Consider the following 22772-nt stretch of genomic DNA (forward strand, 5'->3'; position numbering starts at 1 on the left):
GTGGTAAAATTTCATTACTTTTATTATTTAAGCATTTTCCCTATAGACCAGTGTTATTAAATGTTTTGTGTATTTGTAGATCCACTGTGATCTGTAAGTTGTAATTTACATGTGTAAATGATAAAGTGAGACATAATATTGTTAAAATTGCACTTAGTTTTCTTAAGAAATTTCAGTTTGTCCATGTTATTCACATTGTTTTAAAGGATAGGTGGTAGATGTAAACATTTTCATCGCAGAATTTTACTTTTTTTGCCCTAAAACATAAAAGAAAGTTTGGAGTTGACATTATTTATATATTATTATGTTATTATTTCACTGGTCCGGCCCACTTCAGTTCAAATTTGGCTCAATGTGGCCCCTGAATGAAAATGAGTTTGACACCCCTGGTGTAGGGTGTCAGACAAATTATCACATTATTTTTTTCATTCTTCAACATCTACATCTGAGCTGTTTGCAAGAAGATACAGTCATTAAATCAGTGAACACAGCAAAGATGCAGTCCAAATTAAGATAAAGCTACTATATATATTTTTTTTTTAATCGTATAGTTACTAGAACTTCTTAAAACTTAGTAAAACCTATATCTTTCCAGTGGATCCTGTTTTCCTGTTAAATGAGTGGGTGCAGTTGCGGCCTCCATCCACCAGGTGGCGCTGTGGGCGGGGCTCCGGAGCCGGTGCAGCCGCTTGTTATAAATAGGGGCCGGAAGACGTGGATCCGCTCATTAAAGAGAAACAAGTGTCTGTGAGCGTTTAACCGGTGTGCTTTTGGATGTAAACCTAAAGGTAAGAGTTGAAATACTTCTCATAGATCACAAAGGAGTCAAAAATACGTGTAAACGAGGCCAGAAAAGCCGTTTGTACCGTTAGCAGCAGAGCTATGGGCTAACTTAGTGGTAGCTAACTTGGCTAACCCAACTTTACAAGCTAGCCACAGGAAAGCCGTGATAAAGAAACGAATAATGAAAAATAAACACCGAGTAAAGAGAGAAGGAGATGATGGGATTTATCCTTTGTGTCTCATTTTATAGGCGTTAACATTTGTATAAGTTGACATAAAACCTTGAACACCTGAGGTTTGCATGATAACAACCTGGTTTTGGGGTCTTCGATGCTATTATTTAGCTCATTAATTAGCCCAAGGAGTGGAACTGTCACGCTTTGGTTTGCAATTAACGAGCACAGTGTTCCAACAGCTGACGCCTTTGTTAGAGGACGTAGACATGAGCAGGGTGGGTGTCTAATTTAAAGGTTTACCGAACAGGTCGTGTGAGGATGCTAACCTGCACACCTGACATGTGACAGGTAGATTAGTGTTTAATTAGCAACGATAGAGGTGTTTAGAAATGTGTTCAGTCTGGAGTTGTACAAAATCAAATCAAAGTTTATTTATGGTAGCCCTTTACAACAACATAAAGAAGCCCAAAGTGCTTTACATCTAAAAGCATGATTAAATTTTAAGGCAAGGCAAGTTTATTTGTATAGCACATTTCAACAACAAGGCAATTCAAGGTGCTTCACACAGGACATTGAAATTTATTTATTTGGTTTATTTGATAGGGACAGATACAAAAGACAGACCAACTGCAACACAGCAATCCCATGCATGCATCATAGTGCTTATAGCAAAAGCTCATTTGCAGCACCGGTTCCTGGATGGGCTTTTATGAAAAGTTAAAATACAGAGAGGAATGAAGAGACAATGACATGTTGCATACAAAACTGTGGTATAGGAAAGAAAATAATCAGGTTAAAGCAAAGAAACAGATAAGCATTATACAAGCATTAAACAGGAGTACACTGCTGTTTCTGGCACATCCATTTTTTTGTAAGTTTTTTGAATAAACCTAAGGTTGTCAAAGATTTTATTTAAATGGAGAGGAGGTTCCACAGATTAGCTCCTTTCACTGAGAATGCAGACCGAGCAAAGGCAGTTTTACTGTACGGCACCTTGCAGTCTCCATTTGAGGAAATACAATGATAAGGGGAAAAGAAACACATTTAAAACATTATAAAAGAAACATGTAAATGGTGATTAAAAGCAGCAAGTAAGAAAACAACACATAAAACCCAAAAATATAAAATCACACACATATTAAAGTAAGAGTTGCAGTGCAGAGTTTCGTAGGAGAATATAAAATTTAAAAAGTAAAAGCCTTTTAGACAAAGGCAGCAGTGAACAGGGGGGTCTTTAACCTTGACTTAAGAGAACTCAGACTCTCAGCAGACCTGATATTTTCTGGTATAGAAGACAGAAACAGGTTTATCAAGTACCATAAATATGCATAAAGCAATAGGACACAAACATAAACAGGTTACATCCCTGTACACAAGACATTAAGTACTACACTAGGGAAAAACTTAAGGTATTTTACAACTGTACTGACTGCCCTCTCCCACAGTACAGTGCTATGGATGTGTTGAAGATCCGCATCTGGACTGGTGTGGTCTGTAGGTGTGAACTAGTGTCGGGCCTGAGAGGAGAGAATAAAAGAGGAGGTGAGAAGATGAAGGGACAGATGAGGACAGGGAGATGGATGATCCTCCAGCTGGACCTTATCATACAGACAGGTGACAGTGACTGAGCTGAGATGTTTCCATATAGATTTAATTTAGTACAATTCAACAGTTAACACCTGATCATCCTCTGGAGCAGTGTATGAAAAACTCTGGGGCTCAGAAAAATTCTTACCCCCTACAGCTGTGTCATTTGTTATGGTACTCAAGCAACACATTTCAGAATCTTGACATGTTTAAGAAATGTGACTCTATTGTTCCTGTTTTGCTCTCAAACAAGACAACAGCTTTGTTTTTGCCCACCTCCTCTAACACTACCCTTAGACAACCCTGCACTTGAGCTCATAAATACCTTTACCTGCTGCCATTTTCCCAACAGAGATGAGATCGGCATTCTGCACTCTAAAATTATATATGTGGAAATATTTTTAACCACAAGTTTCTAGATTTTCCATCCTGATGAGGTGTTTCTGGCAGGTTGACACCCATTAGTCCTGAGCCCTGAATATTCTGCACAAGTGGATGGTGTAAACCAACAGAATGGTATAAGTCAGAACACCCCAGGCAGGTGGTTGTTCTGGATTTTTCGACCTGTGCATTATGCAGTTGGGTCACATTGTCCTCCTCACCTTGATTACTCTGCTTGTATCTGTTGTTGGGAGGGGTGGTGAGTCCAGGAGAGGACCTGAGGAACTACAGCTTCAGAAGTTAAAGACATACACTGATCTGAATGATCCATGTGGGTCATGCTGTCAGCTTGGAAACTCACATGCCTGAGGCTGGGCCTGGACAGTGTGGGGGGGGTTCAGTGGTTCTGCTATTTCACACAATGTACATCTATATATCCCCATATCACACAGCTGTAACAGTCCAAACAAATGGCATATTTTCCAGGTTTTACTCTGTCAATAGAGGTAGAATATTTGCATAAATGTAGACTTTATGCACACTGTTAATATTGTTTATGCGCTGCTAATATTGTGTCTCATCATATTTTATGTACTTTTTTTTTCATTCTTTAGTTCTGTTGTTTTACTTCATGTAAAAAGTTTTATTTTCATATTATACATTTTTTTTTTTACTCTCGGCCCTTGCCACAGGGTGTTGTCATCAGTTCATCGTCTGTCTGTCCATCCTCCATATGTGCAAAAACTTTGGAATGGACTGAAGGCCGAGGGTTTTAAAGTGTGGGCATGTTATGTTGTAATTTTATATTCGCTCTATTCTTATTTTCTGACGTATTGGTTTTTTTATTCATATTGTTGCACTGACTGGAGTAACACTGAACCCACAATGACAATGAAGTCTATTCTATTCTATTCTATTCTATTCTACTTCTTTTGTTTCAGAGAAATGCATTTCCTGTCCATGTTTCCAGACTAGAGCCAAGTTTACATGACCACTCACTGACAAAGAAAAAGGTACATTATCAGTTTGTTTGTTTTTTTTTTTTTTTAAACCGATAGACTTTTGGGAATGTACCGTCACAGAACCGGTGTCGTTTGTTCTGTTTTGCAAGTCATCACTTTTCACGCTGCTGAGGAGAAGTCGTCATGTCTCATCGAGGACCTTTAGCTGCTGTCGTGACCACAGTTCTGGGCGTGACCTTAGGAGGGCTGATCGCATGGCGAGTGTACCGGACCAAAAGGAAGAGGCTGCCTTCCATCCAGAAGGCGGCTGAACCTGTGGAAGCTCCGCATCCTGTGGAAGAGGAGCGAAACGCTGAGGAACATCAACCCACGACGCCAACGCATCATCCAGCAGAGGAGCTGAAGGCAGTGCAGAGTCAGAGCACCCAGCTGCCCTCCCCCATCCTCATCCCCTCCTCCGTGCAGCTGCTGGGGGTGGAACCGGTGATGGTGAGCTCAGAGGAGGAATGGCAGCAGCTGTGGCCGCTGATGCAGAAGGAGCTGTCAGTCTTCCCTGTTCTGGGACTGGACTGTGAATGGGTAAAGAGCAACGGCGTAAGAAATACCAGCATGTTCTTACATATAAGGAGGAAAAACCCACCCTCAATCACAGAACACTGTTGAAAGTCAGATACTTTTGGAACATTTTGATCTTCACTCACAACACAACTTAAAATTACAAACCATAAATTCATTTGGTCAAGAAAAACATTTGTCATTTTCAACTTCAGCATTTTTTGCTCATTTCAGAACTGACGACGTTTACATGCACTAAATATTCAGATGTACTTTTATTCCGGAACAGGTGAGTCTGTTTACATGACTATAAAAATCTCATAACTGTTCGTAATCAGATAATAGTAATGATAAGATCTGATACATTTACATGCACTTCAGAAATGCAATAATTGAAAACCCTGGTTTAGATGCTCTAGTCTATTATGGGATTTCTTTTGGAGTTCGTACATACATAGAGATGGTAGAATCTAACCTCCTGTTATTGTCTTCTACTCATGTTTGACTATGCAACTTCCGTGTTCTACAGTTTTAATATTTTTTCAACATTTTCAAATGTAAAAGGCCTAAATAAATCAGATTAACCTGTAAACATGCAGGAAGACATCGGAGTATTGGGTTAATCGGATCTCTCATAATCAGATTACTGCTGTTATCTGATAAAACAGATCAGATTATACTGTTTACATAATCAATAATAATCTGATAACTCCAAAAATCAGATAATGATCGGAGTTTTAGTGTGAATGTAAATGGACTCACTGATATTTGAAGTGAAACCGAATATTTCAGGAATATTCCCAGTTATGATGTCGTACATACTCTGATTAGTGTAGTTCGTGGTGCTTCTCTGCCATTTTGTTTTTTTGGTGGAATTTGATGGACTGACACTTTTTCACTCTTTCAACCACGTTCTTAAGGTCAGAGGTCAGTTTTGTGACATTTGCTTCACACCCAAAACATGTTAATGACCAAATCTGTCCTGGTGTTTAACTGTAGGTGTTCTCCTCCTTCTGACTTTGTAAACTGGTGGTTATTTGGTTTTTATACAACACAGAGTTCCTCCTCTTTTCATTTGTCTTTCTATATCCTCAGTTCCTTTTCCTCCTCCTACTTATACATTTAGTTTTATATTTTGATTTTAATTTTATTCTCAGATGAAGGGCCACGAACAAATTTAACAGAGAAACAAATGAGCTGTAAACTTATTCAGGTAATGTTCCTATAATGCAGGGGTGTCAAACATATGGCCCGTGGGCCAAAACCGGTCCACCAAAGGTTCCAATCCGGCCTGTTGAATTTGCAAAGTGCAAAAATTACTTTGAAGATAAGAACAGTCAAGGGGTTGAACTAGTTTTAGCTGAAGGGACACGTTCAGACCATATGTTCTAAAGTAAAATAACATGATAACCTATAAATAATGACTGCAGATTTTCTTTTTTTTTTTTTTTTTTAAATTGTATCTTTATTTGGAATGAACAGGTAAATTCACCAGCAGATCAACATTGTTAAAAAAACAGACATAAATGTCATTCCGGTTTTTGTTTTGAGTCCAAAAGATGGACTTCACCAGCCCATAAGGCAAAACGAGTCCCAAAAATGAAAAGACTCAGATCATGGAACAAAGTTTGTTTGTCCTTGGAGTGACCATTCTCCTTCAATATCTTAAATTTCACAGCAATTGCATTCAGGTAACCACAATGGATATACATTATCCTCCAAAGGATGATCTGGTTTGCCCAGAATAAACATAGCCAGATGGGTTTCATTTACTTAGTTATTTTTTCTTGGTTTAATGAGGAAAAAAAAGTTAAATTATGAGAATATTTATATTGACAAACTATCTTTTCACAATGAACCTGAAATGTGTAAAGAAAATTAAATGCAGTTTTAACAATATTCTGCCCGTTTCTAAATGTTTTGTGCCTTTTGTAGATCTGTATAATACACATGTAGAAATGGTAAGTTGAGGCAGAATATTAAAACTGAACTTATTTTGCTTAAGAAGTTGTCATTATTCATAGGCTGTTATGTTATTATTTTACTGGTCGTACCCATTTGCAGTCATATTGGTCTGTGTGTGGAACCTGAAAGTAAATGAGTTTGACATCCCCATTATAAAGAATAACATCAGTACATTACACGTTTTAATCAGAAGATGCATAATTTGAGTGTTCAGACTGTGCCTTTTGTTTGACACTGTTAAATTCAGAATATCAGATGTGGAATATTGGAGGAATATCAGTGTGCATGTAAACATAGATGTCACACTGAGAAGAATTCAGAGGAGGCTGACTCATAAATCTGATGATCCAGACCAGTGTTAGGGTGTCAGACGGGTGGAGTTTTCCTTTTAAAAATCCTAAATGACTCCTTGCAGATGGTCGACGTTGTGGTGTGACGTAGCTGCCGTTTCCTGCAGGTTTCTGTGAAGGGCAGAGCGTCGGCCGTCTCCCTCCTGCAGATGGCGTCCTACTCCGGTCTGACCGTCCTGGTGAGGCTGCCGTCGTTTCGCAGCGGCCAGCAGCTCTTCCCTCTCAGTTTAATGGAAGTCCTCCGTGACCCCCACGTCCTGAAAGTCGGCGTCGGGTGCTACGAAGACGGAAAACGCCTGACGCGGGACTACGGCCTGGCGCTGGCGTGTACGGTCGACCTGCGTTACCTGGCCTTAAGACAGAGGTACAGTCTGTTCTGCACTGGGAACAACACACTCCTTTGACTGCATCTACACAAGCACTAAAATTAACTTTTTTTTTTTTTTTTTTTTTGTTTATTTCAAATATAACATTAAAACCAGACGACAAAAAGATTTATATAAAAAGAAAGGAAAACATTCGAAAAGGAGCGGGATGAAGTTTAATTTATAATCTCCTGCCCCCTCCCCCATCCTTCTACCGACCCTAAATTCTTATGTCAGATCCCATAAGTATCTGAAAAATACATCTACACATATCAGACTAAATTCTGATTAAGCACAAAACCCAAAAATGTTATACATATCAACAGCATTTCACATCAAAATAAACTCTGTTCCTTTGGTAGCAGTAATAATGCACATCTTAAAACAAAAATAAACTGTCCATTTCAGGACAATAATACACAAATCAAGAAGAGAACAGATCTTTATTGTCACAGTTACAGGAACGATGAAAATCTGTTTAGCACCAAACGCTTCAAGTGCAAAAAAGACTTTAAAAAGTATCATGAAATACTTAGAATATTGGCAATATTTGAAAACTACAGAGATCAAATGTTAAATGTGCACAAATTACTACTAGAATATACAAAAAGCTAACTCTAGACTACAGATGAGAAATGTGTACAACATGTAAGGATATATGTATGTAATAAAAGGACATATAGAAGGTGGTGGTGGTGGGGGTACATGTGGGTAAAAACAAGAGGTTTCATCTGTTTGTTTGGTTTTTTTATAATTCAAGTTTTTATTTCATTTTGTAATGGAGAATTTGTGTTTTACATGCACATATAACATTTTATAATGTTGTTCTATATTTTTCTACATTTTATTTTCAGAAAAGAACAAAACTATACAATTGTTTTTAATGTATGTCTCCAGTGTTTCACTTTTTGATTTCTTTTCCCCCCTTCTTTTAAAACAACAAAACATTAAAATAATAATAATGATGATAATAATACAAATGACAGTAATAGTAGCTAAACAACAGTGGATGTCACAATGTGTTCCTTTTGAGTGTTTGTATGTCTGTTTTTTTTAATTGTTAAGTTTATTTCTCTAGCACACTTAAAATGACGCAAAGTGCCCAAAGTGCTGTACAAGGTTACAGGTAAAAATACAAGATCTGATAAAACTAGTAATAAGATAACATAGATAAAAACAGATGCACAATAATAGGATAAATGGCATCTAAAAACACAACCAGAGGATGAAACGAATATAAGTCACACACCTTGTATTAAAAGTCAGTGCAAATAGGTGCATCTTTAAAGGGATTTATAGTTGTCAGTGGACTGTGCAGCGTGTTCCAGAGCCTTGGAAGTAGTCCATTAAAATATCCAGAAAACCATTAAAATATCTCCCAAGTCATCATTGTGTTCTATAAACAGTAGAGTCGAGCCATCATAAGGAGATTTAGGTCATTTTACTAAAAACAGGCTTGGCCTATTTCACTGCCAATGTCACACAATCATGTTCGTTGACAGAAGAATCCAAGTTCCTGGCGTGATCGAGGTTTAATTGATGGTCTTACGCCGTCTATATACGTATCAGATATCTGGAAAAACAGATACTCTCATACATTTGTCTTTCATCCACATGAAAACTCTAGTCTAAGTCAGTAAATGCCATTATTTCTCAAAACTCCAAAGTGTAGATTTTCTAAAACTCCATTGTCATTCTTGTGTGTGTACAGTGAGTTTTAGGAACTGAACGTCACAATATGCAACAAAAAATGTATCAATGACATATGTGACTTTTTTTTTTTATATGATCCCTAACCACATGATGGCGCTCTATGGTGTATTTATGCAGGTTTGTATAGATGAAACCTGTCCAAACATGAGGAGATAAAAGCATATATGTGTGTATGTGTGTGTATATATACACTACAAACAAAAAGTTAAGGATATTTATTTTATTTTTATTTTTTTTTTTTTGTAGTTTTTTTTTTTTGTAGTTTTTGCCATTTCTAAATAAAACTATGTCTGGTCATTAAAAAAAATGTTTCAATTCACACAAAAATGTAAAAAGCGCTGTGCAAGAATCCCAACTGAAAAAAATAGCCCAAAAATTGAAAATATCCTTAACTTTTTGTTTGTAGTGTATGTATGTGTGTATGAGAGCATATATAAAATACAGTTTCTAATGTGTTGAAGATGAGGGTATTTTTCTTCAGTTTAAACCTGGTGATAAAAAGTTTGAATGTGAAGGTAAAGTTACATACAAAACAATGTTGTTTTTTTTAGCACTGCAAAAACACAAATACAAGTTAAAATTAGCCAACCCATTATTACATATTTGTTTCATTACAAAATGCAAATGACTAGATTCTCCAATATGAATAATAACATCTGCGTCTGTAAACTCTATAATTCTAGGTCTGGGTTTGACTGAGGTGATTAAAAATAAGACTGTCTGAGGTGGAGGCTGATGACATTTAGTTCTTGTGTTTTGACTCTTCGTATCTCAGGTTCATTAGTTTTTGTCATAACTCCATGCAGAGGTTTATTAGATCCAGATATTACTTCTGATCTTTGTTGGCATTTTAAAAAAGAGAAAGGTACTTTTTATCGCATGGTACGGGCTTGTACTAAGGTAAAAACTTTTTAGGAAAATGTTACAAACTGGGAAAGATTTTTAGATGTACTGTTGGTTGTGATCCAGTACTGCGCCTCTTGAATTATACTGGTGCAGAAACCTGGTCCAAACTCCACAAATTTTATCACCTGGATACATGACTGCTAAAAGACTGGACTGATAACAACGAACTGGAAGGGTGCTGATCAGCTGACAGAGGGACTTTGGCTTCAAACATTTCTGAAGACGATTTCTGTGGAGGGAGCTGCGTCTAATCTTTCAGAAATGCGTAATAAGGAACAACAACTGTGGACGAACATAATGGACGCTATTTGTAAAACCCCTGCACTACGCCAGAAACTTGGGACAAACTGGAGCAACATGAATGGTCTATGTTTCCTTTGGCCCATGTTCCATAGATGGTCCCAGTGGACTTGATTTTGTTGATTTTATCCTTTGCACCCTCACCTCACGGAGTGACATGAATCCCTCTCTCGTTGTAATTTTTTATTATTATTATTAATTTTTTTTACTTAATTAAATTTTTACATTTTTTCTACACATTCTGAACAGGTATATATATCGACATGTAAGTCAAAGCATTGGCCTCTTTTTTTATTTTTATTTTATTTGTTTAACTTTTATTTACCCAAGCAAGCATTTAAGAACAGATTATCTACAAATGCAGCCTGATGAAAGAGCAATGGCTCTTTGAGGGGAAGGGGGTGAGGGAGCTTAAAGTAAAAACAAGGTTAAACAATTACAGAAACAAATAAATTAATTAATACATTACAACAATAACAGTGAGACATGTGAGAGACAAATACTCAACAGGTGCAACAGTCAACTAAAATTTGTTCCAGGTTTTGTTTAAAGACATTGAGAGATGTGAGAACAGTGAGTTTGAGGGTTTTTCGTAAAGCGTTCCAGTTGTTGGCTGCAGCAAATCGGAAGGCGCTGCGATTTGTTTGTTGAAAAACCAATAAAAGTTTAAGTAAAAAAAAAAAAAAATCAGGTATTAGAAACATAAAACCTCAGTGTCAGAGCCTGGATCTTCTGTTTCTTCATGTGTAACTTCCATAAACCGTCTGATGTCTGTTCTGTTTCTGTTTCCAGGCAGGTTCCAGTCACTAACGGCCTCAGTCTGAAGTCCCTGGCGGCGGATCTGTTGAACGTGTCTCTGGATAAATCCATGGAGCTGCGATGCAGTGACTGGGAGGCGGATCAGCTGACGGTGGAGCAGGTAGGAGGTGGTTTTACTGTCGGTTCAGAACTTCAGTCAACAGAGATGAACGCAGAGGTTTTACAGAGTCATTCCTGTCAGACTCACACTGGGACTAAACTGTTCATTACCCTCCACATCCCATAATTCCACCTGCCTCAGAACAGTTGTACCTCAGCCTTTGTTCACTATTAGATGGGAATTGATGTTTATAAACTATATGAACATAAATATTGGGACACATCATTTTTACAGCTGTTAGATGTCCTGTTCATGATGATTTAAGATAAAAACATCAATATTTCCTTAAAGTTTAATGGTAGATTTTTCTTCCTCAGTGAGATGTGAAGAAAGTAGATGATTAGTTGTGGTAGAAAATTATTATTGAGTCAGAGCATGAAAAATATTTTAGAAATTTAGAGGAAGAACATTTAAAATCATAGTCATGGATTTAAAAAAAATTGAAATTAAAAAAACAGTTTAAAAGTAAAATTTCTATAGAAAATCCAAGTTTATTTATTTTAAGTTTGCACAGACATTGACATTAGAGATGAAACAACCAATAACATTATCCGTATTAAAAATGCACAGGATTAGAGGCTTTTTTAAATGTTTTTAGTTTTTATACTTCATTAATAACAGTAAAAATGTGGTTTAAAAATAAACTAAATATGTTTTTGAAATTTAGAAGTTGAACATTTAAAATCATAGTCATGGATAAAAAACAAAACAAAAAAAAAAAAACAATGTTGACATAAATTAAGTCCAAACCATCTCTGAGGCATTTTGGAAACAAAGGTAACAATTCAAACCAAACAAACCAATGCAATGATATTTATCCCATAATGTAAAACTATATTCTGACATTAGTCATTACTGTTTCATATCCCAGAGCCCTGTCAGAAAAGAAACACCTGAATTCAACGTGTCCACATACTTTTGTCCACATGGTGTATCTAATATACATTCATCATATGTGTTGTGTGAAATGCTCTTATCTTCAGTCTAACTCTACCGTTGTTGGTTTTCTTTCCGTCCAGATGACGTACGCCGCAAGAGACGCCCAAGTCTCCATCGCCCTCTTCCTCCGCCTCCTCGGCCTGGGCTCCGAAGCCGGTCCCGCCTCTTCCAGCGGACGCTCCTACGCGGAGTTGGCGTCGCGCTGCCAGGGCCTGGTGGACGTCCCCTTCAGGGGCCGAGGAGACGGAGGCGACAAGGCCGCCGACGGGGACAGGAGACGCAGGACGAGGAAACTGGCAACATGTGAAAACCAAGAGTCTGGAGATCAGCAAGTCCCAGACCCTCGAAAGAATAACAAGAGGAAACCGCTGGGCGTCGGGTACTCCACAAGGTTAGAACAGACGGACAGACGAAGACCCGAGAGTCTAATGCTGCATTCAAGTGCTGTGGGAATTATGGTAAATGCTAGTGAGGAACTTGAATAATTGGACATGAACGCCCCCTCATGTCATATTTTCCACTGGATTAAAATAACCTTTGACCTTTTCAACATGGCAGAGCAACAAGGGATTCATGGGCAATGATAAGCAATGGTTTTATTAACGTTCTGCTGCTGTAGCTGATGATTACATAGAGAGAGAGAGAGACAGAGAGAGAAAGACAGAGAGAGACAGGATAGATAGCTAAGAAAGAGATGGGAAAAGGAACAAAAATAAACATAAATAAGCAACAAAAAGAACAAAATTAACTCACTAAATTAATAGAAATGGACAAAATAATGGAAAATATGTCAGCTTGATATATAGATAATTTTAAAAATGTTTTTTTTAAAAAGGTAAATAATTGCACAAAGGTAGAGAAAAAAATGAACAAAATATGGAACAAAATAACACACTAGATAGATAGATGGATAGATAGATACTTTATTAATCCTAAGGGAAATTCAAGTATTCAGCAGCTTTACATACAGCAAGACAAAAAACAGACCACAACACAACAGTGGGTTAGTAGCCAGGTTGACTTTAAGTTTAGTATACAGGGTGGGGAAGCAAAATTTACAATGAACATTTAGTTGTTTTTTCTCAGCAGGCACTACGTCAGTTGTTTTGAAACCAAACATATATTGATGTCATAATCATACCTAACACTATTATCCATACCTTTTCAGAAACTTTTGCCCATATGAGTAATCAGGAAAGCAAACGTCAAAGAGTGTGTGATTTGCTGAATGCACTCGTCACACCAAAGGAGATTTCAAAAATAGTTGGAGTGTCCATAAAGACTGTTTATAATGGAAAGAAGAGAATGACTATGAGCAAAACTATTACGAGAAAGTCTGGAAGATACTATTAAAGAAGAATGGGAGAAGTTGTCACCTGAATATTTGAGGAACACTTGCGCAAGTTTCAGGAAGCGTGTGAAGGCAGTTATTGAGAAAGAAGGAGGACACATAGAATAAAAACATTTTCTATTATGTACATTTTCTTGTGGCAAATAAATTCTCATGACTTTCAATAAACTAATTGGTCATACACTGTCTTTCAATCCCTGCTTCAAAATATTGTAAATTTTGCTTCCCCACCCTGTATATACTCTAAAAGACACTTGCTAAAGAATTACCTCTAAAAGAGCTTCCTGTACATAGTGTACACAATGTGCAAAAAATGTTTTTAAATGCTGTTTCAGATGAATTAACACATCCAAAACTGTTTTACTCAAGTAGCAGGTCATGATAAATGGATATTTTTCATTTTACTATGACTACAAAAGCAATTGAACACAACACACTTGTAATTTCAAATTCACAAGTGGAAAGGCTCATGTTCCCGACAGCACCTGAAGGCAGCATAAATACAGGAGTCTAATCAGAATTTCAGTGTGTAACATACAGTCGCGGGAAAAATTATTAGAAGATCCAAAGTCATCAAAAACAATGGTTATGTAATCCAGTCCTAACTCCTGTGTGTATCATGTGACTAAAACAGAAAGAAAAGAAAACGTGGCGTGTCTAAAAGCACTGTTTTTGTCAGTACGATGCCACAGATATTGATGGAAGAACTGAAGTGATTTTGGTTATTATCAAGAAAACATGTTAAATGGATAGATATCAGCTCTGAAATTAAACTACTACGAGCTAATTTTGTTGTTATCATTATGTTTGTCCAAACAAATGGACCTTTAGTTGGACCAGGCATGAAAATGAACAAGAAACTGAAGAAAACAAGGGTGGTCTAATAAGTTTTTCCGCTACTGTAGATGTTAAAGTGTCTCCTCTGGTTCGTTACAGGAAGTCCCCTCTCTACGATAACTGCTTCCTGTACGCCCCCGACGGCCAACCCCTGTGCACCTGTGACAAGAAGAAGGCCAAATGGTACCTGGATAAAGGAATAGGAGGTGAATGATGTAAAAGAACAGGACACCAGTGAACGCCCACACATCAGGGATCTGAAGGAGGAGGATTTAGTCTGAGTTTGACTTTTCTGTTTATTTATTTCCAACTTGTTGCTTTAACACATTTGTAGCAAAGACTCAGTGGGGTGTTTCAGAGTTTGTAAATGTCCACTTCGTCAAACTAGAGTTTGTTGTTTAGAGGAGGGATGGCAAACATGCGGCCCGAGGTCCAAAACCAGACCACCACAGGGTCCAAAGGCAAAACCTGCACTGAAGGCATTAACAGTTAAAGGTGTCGAACTCGGCTTAGTTCAGGTTCCACTTGCAGACCAGTGTGGTCTAAAGTGGGTCAAATCAGTAAAATGCCATCATAATAAACCTAGGAATAATGACAAATACACATTTTTTTTCTTTTGTTTTAGTATAAAAAAAGTAAAATTATGTGACAGTGTTTACATTTACAAACTGTCACAAAACATTAATAATATGAAAAACCTGAAATGTATTAAGAGGAATATGCAATTTTTTATCAATATTATGTTTGTTCCTATGCGTTTTATGAATTTGTAGAGCCACTGTCATCTGTAAGTTATAATGTACATGTGTAAATGATAAACTGAGGCAAAATATTGTTAAAATTGCACAAAATAATCAATATGAACAAAAATTTAATGGAATTAGGAACAAAATGAATAAAAATGAACTAAACTCTATAAATGAACACAATAAGCAACAAAATGATAATCAGCAAAATCAACATACGCACAACTGTAAATGGTATATATAGCTTTGTCGATTTGTCTTTATTTTTTGATTTTGCACTTCTGCTCTTGTGTGCTTTTTGTGCTTCGCTGCTGTATCCTGGAATTTCCCCTTGTAGGACAAATAAAGGCATATCTTAACTTAAAAACAACACAATTTAACAAAACTTTATCTGTGTTTTAATCTTAAAGCAGAATTACATGACCTTACATTACATTGCATTTACAAACTAGAAAAGCACTCGGAGAGCACAGGCCTCCGCCAAGGCAGATCAGTCACCCCCACCACCCCACCCTCCATCACCACCAAAATTTAGTCATTTGTTCCTTGTGCCAGTATCAACATTTCCTGAAATTTTCATCCAAATCCGTCCATAACTAATGTACATGTGTAAATGATAAACTGAGGCAGAATATTGTTAAAATGATTTTTCTGAAACTTCAGGTTCATATTATTCACATTATTTTAAAGAATAGTTTTTAGATGGAAATATTTTCATAATATAATTTTACTTTTTTTACTATTAAACATAAGAGAAAAGCTTATATTTATTATTTATAGGTGATTTTGTTATTATTTCACTGGTCTGATCCACTTCAGGTCATATTGGGTTTTTGTTTTTTTTTTAATTATTATTGAATGTGGAACCTGAACTAACCGGAGTTGGACAGCTGTGGTTTCCATTGAATCGGTGCTGTCTATAACCTGGTGTCGGTCTGTCTGTTCTAGTCCTTCATAGTGAAGACCCGTTTGTGGTCCGGCTGCTGTTCGAGCCATCGGGACGTCCAGACTCCCAGCAGGACTATTACCTGACGGCCAAGGAGAACCTGTGTGTGGTCTGTGGGAAAGCAGACTCATACATCAGGTGAGGACGACGCCACCGTTCATTCAAGCTCACATTCTCTCCTTCACATTTGGAGAAAATTATACATTCCTTCTTCAAATCGATTGTGTGTATGTGTATATATACTTACACACACACACAGTATTTTCATTATTTTTGGATCCTTAGAAATATTTACATATTGGGCCTACAGATTAGAATGCATTTTGTGTCTCCTAGTCTTTTTCTTTTGTTCCTTTTGTTACTTAAATATTTGATGCTCACTCCATCTCATCTTTTTATTTTTGGTTTCATTTTGTTTTGTTTTTTTGTTTTCTACTAATACAGCTCTAACGGCTCTGTTACTTGGACAAACACTGTAAATAAATTACACCACGGTGAAGATCATTCCAGCCACCTGGTGTGTTTCTTCCTCCACTTAGCCAATCGTCACATTGTTTTTTACCCAGGTGCACCCTGGGTAAATTGCCATGGGAGTAATCTACGACTCCGTATACAGACTCTGATTTGAATCTTATTTTCCTGCGACTCCACAGGAAAAACATCGTTCCTCATGAGTACCGCCGTCATTTCCCCACTGAGATGAAGGACCACAACTCCCACGACATCCTGCTGCTCTGCTCCAGCTGCCACGCCGCCTCCAACGTCCACGACGGCTTCCTTAAGCAGCAGCTGGCCGACGAGTTCGCCGCCCCCCAGGGCTGCGAGGAGGGCGTGCGGCTGTTGGAGGACCCGGACCGGCGCCGGGTCCGGTCGGCGGCCCGGGCCCTGCTCACCGCCGGCGACGGGCTCCCCGAAGCCAGACGGCAGGAGCTGCAGGAGGCCATCAAGAACTTCCTGAACCTGAACGAGGAGCAGGAGCTGACAAAGGAGGCGCTGCAGCAGGTCGCAGGGCTGGAGACCAGGTGAGTCCAGAGGTCAAAGGTCACTGAGGTCATCTGATGGAAACACAGGAGTTCAAGTCGGGATGTGAGTCTGAGTTGAACCCAGAACTACAAGGCTGAAAAGAACCAGGATCCAACATGAGTTGAACTGAAACTGAAATATGTAACACTTCAGTTACAATCACAGAAAATAGACACAACACGACTCAACCTCCAAGAAAGAAAAGCTGAACGTGAAAATAAATGATTGAAACTAGTGTCAAAGACATAAAGCAACACAACAGATTCCAAAATGATTATGTTCTGGTTTCAGCTCCTAGAAATAAAATGATCAAAACTGGAATTGGGTGTGTAGTCAATATTTTAATTTTAGCTGTAACTTCAGTTCAGCATTGTATATTATTATATATTATAACAACAGCAATGTCTGAATATTGAACTAATACATTAAACAAACATTAATGAAAGATGTTCTCGTGATATTGAAATGTAGGAAGAACAAAAACGAATATAAAATCTGAAGGAAAAAACCCTAAGATGAACAAAAGTTAACTTAAAAAAAACTGTACAAAATAATACATTACATGGAGAAAATGAGCAACAAAATGAATAAACAAATGGAAACATTGATTCACCAGTAAAACCCATGGAGTTGGATCAGTGCCAGTGGATGGACACACTGGGTTTATGTTCAGTTAATGAGAGATTTAGTGAAAAAGTCAGTTTTTCTACAGTTTTTCTACAGTTTTGATAGAATAACCTTTGAGTTTACTCTGTTTAATGAACATCTATATGATCAGTGAATTAAATACAAGGAAATACCTGATTTATGCTGAAAAATGCAGAGGGTTATTGTATAATAAATGGTGATAAATCACTTAATGTTAGATGTGAAAATGTGGAATTCACTACAGAAATACCCGTGGGTCTGTAAGAATCCGTGTATCATTCATTCTTTTCATATTCATCTGAGAATCCACAATAGGAAAACGAAAAAACGACGTGTTATATTTCATTATTTATGTACAAATCAAAAACAAGTTGTTTTTCTTTCTTTTGATTGTACGCACAAATTAAAAATTGGAAATAAGCAAATGGACCAGATGTGGGGTTTCCTGGTGACATTTTTGATATCTGATTTGTTTTGACCTGGAAGTTCCTGACTTCTTCATGTGTTACTGAAGTGTCTTCTCCTTAGATTGTCTGCCATGGATCCACTGTATTAGACAAAACAACAATACCTGGAAGATCCTGGACACTTTGTCAGTTGTCATGTCGTCCTCCTTCACAGTAACACGTTTGCTACCTCTGAATAACACCAAATTCTCCATTATCGCAGAATGCATTAGACAGAATACTAGCAAACCCACAACTGTCCAGAACAACACACCATCAAGTCAGGAACTTCTGGGTCAAAACAAATTGGATATCAAAAATGTCAACATGAAACCCCACATTTGGTCCATTTGCTAATTTCCAATTTTTCATTTGTGCGTACAATCGAAAGAATGACGACTCGTTTTTTATTTTTAATTTGTACATTAAGAATAAAATGACTCATTTTTTCGTTTTCCGATTGTGGATCCTCAATTAAATATGAAAAGAACGAATGATACACAGATTTTTAAGAGTTAAACAGGTTATTACTTTATCAAGTTTCCAAATCAAACTTGTGACTCTTTTACACTCGTTAAATTCTTAGACGTCACATGTCGACCTTCACGCCATCTGTTTGTTTAATGATCCTAGTTTTTTGTTCGATGTAAACCCAATAAGTAGTTCTAATAGTTATCGGCCAATGACGTCCTCGCCGCTTCAGTCTCCGTCTGACCACGTCTCTCTCCTCTGAAGGATCTTCAACGACGCCTACGTCCCCCATGGTCTGAAGGTGGTCCAGGCTCACGCCAACCAGGGTCTCCGGGGCCTCATGGAGCTGGAGCGCCGCTGGAGGCAGCACTTCCTGAACACGATGCGGCCTCGCCACCTCCCCCCCCTCTGGTCCGTCGACCACAACCACAAGAAGTTCCTCCGCAGGTACAGCGAGGACGTCCACATCGAACTGAAATGAGTCCAAACAAAGAAGGACGGACCGGAACCAGAACCAAGGTGGCGGTCCAGATCCCAGACCGGCGGAGGCTCGGGTCCATCAGCTCAAACACAAACAGTGGGCGTCGACGTCCTGTGGAGACACAACCACGACGAGTGTGTGAGGGAACGCACTCACCTGGTCCGACTGATGGACCCAGGACCAGATCTGGACCTGAAACCAGCACTGACCCCGAAGAACCTGCCCCACTGGACCTCATGTGATCATGTACAGACACTTTTTTATGACACTAAACGTATAATTATTTATGAAATGGTTATAATATTGAACTGCTTTTTAGACGCCGCGACCTGCTCCTTCTTCCTGAACTGAATGAAGCTCCGCCCCCTGCAGGTCTGTGGCTCATATCGTCATGGTGACATGAAATGATTTGCTTTGGAGATGAGGTCGTTTCATTTCGACCTCACATCGCCGTTCTTTCTGCTCCTGTTTTAAGTCGATACGTGACTGATGTTTTTTCCCAGAAGCCCCTGACACCGACCTGTAACTGAGTCCGGTGCTGCGGCGCCGTTGGGCCAGAGCGCTTGTCCAGAACGCCGCCACCCATCTCCTGTTTATTTTTGCAGAGACGGACTAACGCTGGCCGCCTTCGTTCATCCTCCCTCTTCTTTGTTTTGCCGTTGCGTCGCCGTTTCTCGCGGTGGGCGGGGCTCCCTCATGGCTCATGTTCTAATGCGCCTCTTAAACCCCGACCCGACCAGAGACTCGACGACGCAGCCTCGCTTCAGCTCAAAGCTTTGAATATGACGTCGTTTTCCAGAATCCAACCTGTACCGTGATGACGAGGCGCCAGCGCTGAGCCGACTCTGACAGTAGGGCGGCGCTGTGTTCACAGAGCAGGTTAACGGAACTCCAACAGCTGCTGCTTTATTCATGTGAATGTGTCGAACGGTTGTTTTCAAATTGTGATTTAAAAAAGAAATAAAGTCATATTTGTATTATTCATGTGTCGTTTGGTGGTTTGTTAGATTCAACAGGAGAGGTCAAAGGTCAGAGGTGATGGTTCTATGTGTTCAGATCCTTAGTCTTAAATAGACCTTAAAGAGAACAGACTTAAATGTGATGGTCCTTAAGGGTGTTTTCACACAGTGTACTCCAGTCTGTACCAGAGGAAAAGCTACAAACCTACAACTAAACCCCCTGGAAGACACAGTAAAAATAAAACATCACCTCTGGATGTTTGTCCAAACCACAGAAATCACATAATATCAACAATTTGGACTAAAATAGACAAAATAAAAACTCAGTATCCTTCATTAAATACTTGAACAGCAGTGACGGTCTAAAGGAAAGTCATAAAATAACAGTTATTGCAAATTGTTTTTTTGTATGTCCAAACTGAAGCAATTTTAGTAAAGGTAATTTTGTAGGGGGCGTTATGGAGCAAAATTTAATATTTTTCCAATGAAAGGATGTTGACCAAGGTTATAATTTGGATTTTTCATTATAGTTTAGTTTTAGTTAGAGAAAAAAAAGTCAAAATTAATTCAGTTAGTTTTAATTAGTTTTTAGAGCAGGTTTGCTAGTTTTTATTAGTTTGTTATTTTCTAAATGCTTGGTTTTAGTTTAGTTTTAGTTTCTTTATATCTTTTCTCTTCTTCTCTGTCATATTCAAATAAATCCCAGACAGGACTCTGCTTTCTCCCAACTTTAGTCTCCATGTTTGCAGGTAGAGTGGGGACCAGAAGACGACTGGAAACCACAAGTGACCAGAAGTGATGGACCATTAAATATCATATGGTGCCAGCAGCTAAAATTGCTTGAGGGAAATGAATCGATTTCATATCAATCCGACACTGACAAAGACGAAAACGAAGGGAATTTTATCCATAATTTTTATCCATTTTAGTTAGTTTTGTAAACACACAATACAGTTTCAGTTATTTTTTCTTTTAATTATAGTTTTTATTTATTTCAGTTAATGAAAATGTTTCTACAATTCTAGTTTTTGTCATTTCGTTAGTTTTTGTTAACGATAACCTTGATGTAGACCTGGGAGATGGACGTCTGAGTGACATACAAACACCAAATCAGTGTTCGTATGTCTGAACTGAGGCAATTTTTGTAAAGGCAAATTTCTGAAAAAACTTCGCAAAATTAGGTGAGTTTTCGTAAATGTTCAGGGGGTCAAATTTTGAGCTCAAAGGGTAGGAGAAAGAAAAGTAAACATAAAAATTATAAAAATATTAATAATCTGAGCAGGAACGATATATCCATTTCCATGGAAACCACATATTTGACTTTGACAGCTCTGGAGGTCCCACACAGGTCTGTGGGGTCCAGGGTCTCACTTGCATACATGTGACTGACCCCGACTGGGTGTGGCCCATTAACTCCCATTCATTCTGAGCAGGTGTAAATATGTGGTTTGTGCTCATGTCATGTACATGTTCTTGAAGGTCTGACTGCCGTGAATGTGAACATGTGTGAGAGTGGTGACAGTGGAGAAAGGCGGCTGCGTCACTGGTGATTTCGTCCCCATGCGCCCACTGCAGACTCAGTCGGCCCTGCGCCGGCTTTACTCGGCTCGGGCCTAAATATTCAAAACAGAATTCTGACTTTCAATTTTTTTAAATTTTTTTTTTTATTTTTGTCCTGACAATTCTGACAAAAAAAGGCTGATTATTGTTCTCTCAGATTAATAATAAAAAGAATATATTGGATGTTAATTTAATTTTTTTTCCAGTGGCCCTAATCTTCTTCCATTAATTGAGAACCACAAATAACCAGATTTAATGTGGTTTCAGTCTTGAAAAAACAGCTTAAACTGCACTGGAAAAAGAAGTTTAGCACTAAATTATAAAAGCCGACATTACGGTGGTTTCAACTGGTTTAATCTTGGTTTTATTTATATTTATTTTTATGTCATATTCATCTCATTGTGTCTTAAAACAAAATAACTAGTTTCTTCAACTTTCACTCTAAAATTTGTCAATTAACTGTAAAAAAAAAAAATTTCAATTGACTGGTGTGAAAACTTTGACCACTTTTTTTTTATTACACTTTGCAGTTTGTTGTCACTGCATTTAAACAAAGTAAAAAAAAAAACACAGTGAAAAAAGTTACTACAAATACCTGTGTATATAAAAGCTGAAATTACTAATTCTCTTCGCTATTAATTTTGACCAAGTTCACATGAAACCAATGTAGTTCAACAGTCAAATCCATTAAACACACGACCACGATTCTTTTTTCTTTTATTTTATTTCTTACAAAATCACAGTTTAATAAATAGTCTGTAAAAATGAGTACAAAAGCGGTTTTCTTAACATTTCATATATGAATCACTCGTGACTTTCAGGAGTCTTTAAGTTGAATTTTTTTGTCAGGAATGACTTTTTTTTTTTCCATTCTTTTTTTTTTTTTTTTCTTTTTTTCTTTTTTACAATCTAGTTTTGCTGAATTAAGGCCTCTTGATTTTGGCATCAGAACAATCTGTCAGTCAAATGTTTTCGTAGCTGAAGTTACGATCGGTGGATGAGCTCCCCTGGTTTCACAGTTCAGTCAGAAACAGAAACAAAAACACACACGGTACAAATAAGAGTGATCAATACCCAAATGGCTCAACATGCAGGAGTGATCCAAGCGCTTTTCCTACTCGTCGGCGTCTTTACGCAGAACACGATGGTAACAAATGGCACGTGAGGCGACTTCGCCAACGGGGACTCGGTCGAAGTTACCTCTGGAGATAAAACCTCGAGCGTTAAACTTTGGGAAACACGTGAAAATAATTCTACAAATGGCGACGTGTGGAGACGATCCCCCCTTTGAGTGCGATCCCGCGTCGTGAACGACACTCTGACATCTTTACTGCATCACAGCGAAACCTCCGTCAGGGCGGAAACGCACCCGAAGATTTGGCTTCAATCAGTTCCATCTCAGA

At 38.1% G+C, this 22772-nt stretch overlaps 1 protein-coding gene across 2 annotated transcripts; it reads left to right on the forward strand.

The window, feature by feature from the left end:
- Positions 1 to 676: 676 nt before the first annotated feature.
- On the forward strand, positions 677 to 19832 carry exd2 (exonuclease 3'-5' domain containing 2). 2 transcript variants are annotated; one of them, XM_030127384.1, is made up of 10 exons: positions 677 to 788; positions 3869 to 3940; positions 4039 to 4483; positions 6867 to 7123; positions 10836 to 10962; positions 11982 to 12292; positions 14189 to 14295; positions 15784 to 15919; positions 16435 to 16803; positions 18634 to 19832. In XM_030127384.1, the coding sequence occupies exons 3-10, from the start codon at positions 4073 to 4075 to the stop codon at positions 18848 to 18850; spliced, it is 1935 nt and encodes a 644-aa protein (XP_029983244.1). In that variant the 5' UTR covers positions 677 to 788; positions 3869 to 3940; positions 4039 to 4072; the 3' UTR covers positions 18851 to 19832. The 2 variants fall into 2 exon arrangements, with proteins under 2 accessions (XP_029983244.1, XP_029983245.1); XM_030127385.1 differs by having other exon boundaries at positions 4039 to 4468.
- Positions 19833 to 22772: the final 2940 nt, after the last annotated feature.

The sequence above is a fragment of the Sphaeramia orbicularis genome, chromosome 22, assembly GCF_902148855.1.
Source record: "Sphaeramia orbicularis chromosome 22, fSphaOr1.1, whole genome shotgun sequence".
NCBI classification, from domain to species: domain Eukaryota; kingdom Metazoa; phylum Chordata; class Actinopteri; order Kurtiformes; family Apogonidae; genus Sphaeramia; species Sphaeramia orbicularis.

Bases quoted from the DNA above. Each gene is read 5' to 3' on its own strand.
- exd2 (XM_030127384.1), top strand. From the start codon at position 4,073: ATGTCTCATCGAGGACCTTTAGCTGCTGTCGTGACCACAGTTCTGGGC. The intron at 4,484-6,866 runs GTAAGAAATACC...CGTTTCCTGCAG, and splicing joins AATGGGTAAAGAGCAACGGC to GTTTCTGTGAAGGGCAGAGC. The intron at 7,124-10,835 runs GTACAGTCTGTT...TTCTGTTTCCAG, and splicing joins TACCTGGCCTTAAGACAGAG to GCAGGTTCCAGTCACTAACG.